Here is a 6,288-nt window from a genome sequence, read left to right on the forward strand (position 1 = left end):
TGATATAACTTGACTTTCAAGTGCTTAAATTTGACTATATTTTCTCATTAATTAAACTTATATTATGTAACACTAAACCCATTTCCCCCCATAAAAATAAGATAAAATATTCGGTCATATAACTAAGCCCTTTTAAGAAAAAATAATAATAAGTTAATAAAAAAAGAAAAAAATAATTGGGACTCTAATAGGAGATACTAATGAAGTGTTTTTCATATTATTAATTATAATTTAAGCAATATAAGCCATTTTCATTATTTTTGAGTTATAATTGAAATAAATAAAACTCATAATGTTTATGATTAAAAAATTTTAAAATGCTCATTTTATATATTTCTTTAGCTATTTATTTATTTACTCGTTCATGAAAATACTTTATTTTTTATTAAAATATTAAAAACATTAAAAAATAGAATTCCTAATTCCCATTGGAATTGCAGTTTTGTTATTACAAGTAAAACTTACACACACAAAAAAATAAAAATAAAAATAAATAAAATAAAATAAAAACCCACGAAACTCTGTATATATAAATAATGTAAAGCATAGCATCAGAGTCTCTATCTCTCTCTCTCCGATCTCTCGATCTCTCAATTAATCCTTCAACCTGGTCAGTTTATGTTCTTCTTAGTTTGTCCTTTTTTTATTAAATTAATTTTTTTTATGTCAAAATTTGAAGCTTTAGGATTGTTTTAATCACCATATATAGATAATATTTATTATGATTTTTTTTTCTTTTAATTATAAACTTTCGTTTTGCAGGGAATTTCTACATACATTCACAAGCTCTAAAATTTGTTCATGGTAACAAGGTAATAATCTTTTTTTTTTTTTTTTAATCGATTGTTAACAAATTTGTCTCGAGTGTTTTTGGTTAATATGTGTGGGCCTGGCTTATGGTTTGTTCGTTTGCTCCGAAATTTGTTAAATTTCATGACTTTTGAGGTTTTCCCTTCAGTTTTGAGGTATATTTTCTGTTTGATCTAGTGGGTATTTGTTTTTCGAAGAGGAAATTGCGTTTTAGCATCATTGGGTGAGTTTTGATTGGGCTAAGTTTGTTGGGAAGATTCTTGGTTCTAATTGATATTTGGGGTTCTGGGTTGTAAGAAAGTTTGTAAAATTTTAAATTTATGTTGTAAATTTTTGGTTTTAAAGCGTGCTAGCTTGTAGTTTCAGATTATATTTTGAGAGGAGACAGTTGGGTTTGATCGGTTACTTGATTGGGATTTTGCTGCGGAATGGAATTTGTGCGGTTTTATTTTGCAAAGTTGGATTTTTTGGATGCTTGTCTAACGTGAAGATGTGGATGGATGGTCAAATTATTTGTGGGTGCATATACATATAATTGTTGAATGATGGTTCTTTAGGGTACGCTTAAGTTGCTTGTGGTTGGTTTTTTATTAGGAGTTCTGGGCAATGGGTGTTTGGAGGATTATGTTATGCTCTTTTACTTCTAGAGGGTTGGCATGATTCTGTTTATGCTGGTTGGATCTTGCTCTTTTTAGATGTATTTTAGAATCCAAAGCTCTGTGTTTCTAATTTCTTTTTCTTGAAATATCACAGAAAACATGATTTATTTTGAATGGCGAAAAGGGTCTGGGTAATTTAGTTTTTCGAGGAGGTTTATGGCATTATCTAAGACATGGATTATTTGTGGAACATGAAATTGTAACTTCCGAAGTAATTGTAGTCTAAGTAAGCACTTAGACATTGAGATCTTTTATCAATTTATTTCTCCTTATAACTTTTTAAATGATACATTCATTACACATGTTTCTGCTTTGAGTAATTAGACCCGGTAGAATGTCGAGTGAAACTATAAATGAGAAATAGAAGGGTGAAAATAGATTAGAATAGGTGGCGTGCTTTATGGTTTTATAATTTTATGTGGAACATGCTTGTTAGGGATCCTTTGTCGTATTAGAATAATATGCGCTAGGTTTGAATGACAATATTAAGATAAGAGATGATCTGTTATTCTGTACTCATGTATGAGATTCTTGTTGAACATGCAATGGGAACTTTGATATCATGTCCCGGCTTTTAATTAAGTGGAACATGTAGAGAACTTAGTACTCAGTGTCTGAGAACTTTGCTTTTTCAGAAGTGATGCAGAGAATATATTATTAATATTATTTAGGAGTAGTTTTCCTATTTAATAAAGTATTAATTAGGAATAGTTTTTAGTTTTCCTTTTTTACTTAGGATTCCTACTTAATAAAATATTAGGAATAGCTTTCAGTCTAGAATTAGGATTTGTCCAAACTAGTATAAATAGGACAACAATAGTCAGTTTATTGTATTCTTTTCTTTAATTCAGAATTTCAGTTCTAAGGTTTTCATTAAACCTAATTATTTTCTATTGTTCCAAACACAATCACCCTATTCCAGCCCTAATTGTTGAGATTTAACTGCTCTACAACTCTTCCACTACGTCAAGAAGTTTCATTATGCTAGGTTCCATCATATAATGGCTGGATTGATTTTGGGAAGCTGTTGTTATTGTTTATTCACCTGAGAGAGGGCATTGTCTGGCCTCGTTTAATGTTCGTTTTATGCTTTAGATTTAAGTTTTAAGTTGAACATGTGATAATCTCTCAGTCGTTATTTTTCTAGATGGAACATGTTCAGAATTTGGAATGTATGTTATTTGTCTTTTATCTCTCTGGTGGGTGTATATTATATTTACATGATGAACTAAGCATTAGTGATGTTATTTGTCTTTTATCTCTCTGGTGGTTGTATATTATATTGATTTACATGATGAATTAATCGTAAGTGTATTGTTTTTTAGTGGATGAGTTGATGAACAATTGCATGCTTTTGGGCTTTGCATGCCAATTAATAATATTATGGTTATCATTCTCAATTGGTGTAGCTGATCTTAATGAATTTTTGTTTTGAAAGTCAGAAGATAGGAGTATGGGGCAAAGAAATATGCCATGCACTAGTCAGATGATTGATTTAGAAATGGATCAGCAAAACCAAGGTTACATGCTTCGTGAGCCATGTGTCGTTATGGGGGGTGTACCAAGCTTCCAACAGCCTATGCAAACTATGGTAAGAGCTTCAGGGAACACATCTAGTATTGATGCTCATCAGCAATATGATGGCACTATGTTCTATGGAATGCCACATTACCCTGGTGTTCATCATCATCATGCTGCAAATATTGATCTCGTTGCTTCTACTGCATCCAACTTATATGTTCCTTATATGTCGAATCCATCATCTGGCATGCCAATAAATCATGGGTCCTCAGATCATTTGCCATCTCCGAGCAATTTTGGAGTCGTTGGAGTTTCTGCAGATGAATATGGTAGGAACAGCCACTATATGGATCATGTCAGAGGTTCATACAAGAGAAAGAACACTGAAGTTATTCCAGGGAGTTTCCAGTATTTTAATACCCCAGCTAGCTCTAGTTCATCTGTTGCCCCTTTGAATACTAGGCATCCTGACGGAGTAGCTCCAGTGGATGCTGCATCTTTCCCTGTGCCTCAGTTCAGAGGGAGTGGCAATCCAACGATCAGGGATTTAGAATCTCAAAGAAGTATGAGAAATAGATTAGGTGCAACGGCAATGGATCCTGTTCTGGCACATAGCCATAACCACTTTATTCAAGGAAACTTTATTGGTCAACCCTTTCAACCTAATGGCTCTCTCTGGTTGGACCAACACAGTGATGGTGGTGCCTCAGCCTGGACTCAGGCTCCTAATGTTCCTTATATGCATGGTAATTCTCCATTTACTGCTCCTCCCTGTTTGGGTCTCCTTTTCTGTTGATGGAACCCTTTTCCTGTCAGAAAACTATGTTTGATTACTTTTTTTCAGCAATCTAACTTCATGTTCTTTGTTTTCTTCTTGTTCTCAAAGATTCCTTATTCCTCACCGTTATCCTTAGGAAGCAGTTTTCTAAGATATGAATTGTTAAGCGGTATTGGTATGTAGCATGCATTGATTAACTTGGGTAGTTTGAACCAAAAGAAGATTTCTCATATATGTTTTACAGGTGGCAATATCAGCAGCGCTTCTATGGAATCTGGGAACATGGTTTTACAACGATTTCCTGAGACATCTAGCAGCAGAAGTTCCTCGACTTTCCCACATGCTCCTCCTATCAACGTCCGGCATCACAGTTTTCATAACCCATCACCACCTATTCAAGGAGCTAGAAGCCACAATGTTAATGTTCACCCTCAAGTAGCAGCAGCTTCATATAGAGGTCCATCAAGTTATGTTGCACACAATGCCATGAATCTTTCACAGGATGGTTTGGAGATGATGCCGAGGCATATTGGACCTGTTCCACCAACTGGCTTAAGGATTTACCGGTCTCCACGAGAAGGACCCATGCCTGAGGCAACTTTAAGACAACGCAACCTTCCTCACCTGAGAGTTTTGCCATCTGATGTAATACTTTCACTTTATTCTTGCAATTTCTCTTTATCTTTGTTTGCCATAAGTGGTGCTTTACATGAAAGAAATACCTTTTTATCTTATATTAAATTATTTGCTTGTGATGATGTTATTAGTTGACTGCTATAATTTTGACTAAGATCTTTTGATTGGTGTGTTGTATAGGGAGTTGCTATGCTGGAGATACCAGATTTTTATGAAGTAGGGAATTTTATTGACCATCACAGAGATATGCGCTTGGATATAGAAGACATGTCTTATGAAGTAAGTTGAGCTATTCGTTCATTTAAAATAACCTTCAATTGCTTGATTGTCATCATAAATGTGGTGAGTGGTTGTATTTAGTGGGAGTATCTGACCAGATTAGTAGAGTGCCATCATGTTAATGGATGCCATTTTGTTCTTAATAGAAATTTCATAGCTATATAACATATAACTCGTTATCATTGATTATCTATCATATGAAATGAAAGAAAAAACAGTTGTTTTATGGGTTACTCGACTGTTAGCATCCTGTCAATGAATATGATTCTGTAATAAAATGAATTCTGCATATATTAGTATAAATGTAACAGAAAATCTCAATGTTCTTTTCTTAGGAGCTTCTTGCATTGGGGGAGCGGATTGGCAATGTAAATACCGGGTTGTCAGAGGAAGCTGTTACAAGTCAGTTAAAGACAAGATCTTACATATCAGCTACAACTGATATCAATCTGGAAGAGCCAGCATCTATGGATCAGCAATCTGATTCTTGCATCATATGCCAGGTAACATGAGCTTAGGCATTATCTATTGATTTTTATGAATTGGATACTTACTATTGTTTGCATAAAAAAGTCAACATATGGACATTATTTTACTTCAATCCTCTTATGAGGTCAAGTAACGACTTATATTTAGGTTGATTCGGAAGTACATCAGAATTCCAGCTTTATAGCATTATTTGAGTAACACCATATAGTGAGACTTTATGTCTTAATTTAATTCGATTTGTTCATAACTAACAATTAGCATTTGTTACGCTCATTTGGGGTATTGCAGGAGGATTATAGGAGCCATGAGAAGATTGGAACTCTTGATTGTGGACATGAGTACCATGAAGAATGCTTGAAGAAGTGGCTGTTTGTGAAGAACGTCTGTCCCATCTGTAAATCCGAGGCATTGGCCACAAAAGCAAAGGATGCATAAAAATGGGATGACCCAACAGACAAATAAAAGTACAGGAAAGGCAGAATCTTAGTAAAGGCCGTCTTTCTACCGATCTTATTTATTATAACAAAGTGTATTTTGTTATGTAATTTGTACATGTACTTGCATATATCTGGCTAACAGTCACAATGACTTTAATCATTTATTTGTTGGTCCTGTATCTATGAAAAAACTGTATATACTTTGTTGTTTTGCATTTGCCTTAACTTTACTCTTGTATTATTATTAAGTTGCAGTTACTATTCTCAATTTTTTTGTTCTGTGGTGTAACTATTCAATCTGCTAAGCTTTGTTGAAATATTTTAACCTTTGATAAGAATAAAAGTGCGAGGTTATTTGTGTTTGTATTTTCCTACATGTCCTTTTGTGCATGGATACTAAATAGAGCAATGAAGCAGGTAGTGAGAGTTTTGTTCTTGTAATTTGATAGTGTTATGTCAGTGTCAGGATCATGTTTAAATATCGTCGGATTACATTATATACATATAGGGTGATTCTTAATCAGGACATCTTGATATTGATTTTATGTTAGATTTATTTCGATGGACTACAATGAATGATACTACCAAAATAAAATCGTGATTATGCACTTGATAAAATTGTATCGAGACTAATCCCAAAGGATTGGTTTGATAGTCGAAGAGGTTTGATATCTTCATT

The 6,288-nt window shown here is 33.7% G+C and overlaps 1 protein-coding gene across 2 annotated transcripts; it reads left to right on the forward strand.

The window, feature by feature from the left end:
* The first annotated feature begins 526 nt into the window (after positions 1 to 526).
* Positions 527 to 5,922, forward strand: LOC116111162 (probable E3 ubiquitin-protein ligase ZFP1). 2 transcript variants are annotated; one of them, XM_031397364.1, is made up of 7 exons: positions 527 to 610; positions 763 to 812; positions 2,912 to 3,736; positions 4,013 to 4,413; positions 4,585 to 4,683; positions 5,019 to 5,186; positions 5,461 to 5,922. In XM_031397364.1, the coding sequence occupies exons 3-7, from the start codon at positions 2,923 to 2,925 to the stop codon at positions 5,605 to 5,607; spliced, it is 1,629 nt and encodes a 542-aa protein (XP_031253224.1). In that variant the 5' UTR covers positions 527 to 610; positions 763 to 812; positions 2,912 to 2,922; the 3' UTR covers positions 5,608 to 5,922. The 2 variants fall into 2 exon arrangements, with proteins under 2 accessions (XP_031253224.1, XP_031253223.1); XM_031397363.1 differs by having other exon boundaries at positions 528 to 610; positions 2,908 to 3,736.
* Positions 5,923 to 6,288: the final 366 nt, after the last annotated feature.

Source organism: Pistacia vera, unplaced genomic scaffold, assembly GCF_008641045.1.
Source record: "Pistacia vera cultivar Batoury unplaced genomic scaffold, PisVer_v2 Contig628, whole genome shotgun sequence".
Taxonomy (NCBI): domain Eukaryota; kingdom Viridiplantae; phylum Streptophyta; class Magnoliopsida; order Sapindales; family Anacardiaceae; genus Pistacia; species Pistacia vera.

What these genes read in the sequence shown, in the direction of transcription:
- LOC116111162 (XM_031397364.1), top strand. Translation starts at nt 2,923, where the DNA reads ATGGGGCAAAGAAATATGCCATGCACTAGTCAGATGATTGATTTAGAA. An exon ending in TAATGTTCCTTATATGCATG is followed by an intron (nt 3,737 to 4,012) that starts GTAATTCTCCAT and finishes TATGTTTTACAG; the next exon opens with GTGGCAATATCAGCAGCGCT. An exon ending in TAGAAGACATGTCTTATGAA is followed by an intron (nt 4,684 to 5,018) that starts GTAAGTTGAGCT and finishes TTCTTTTCTTAG; the next exon opens with GAGCTTCTTGCATTGGGGGA.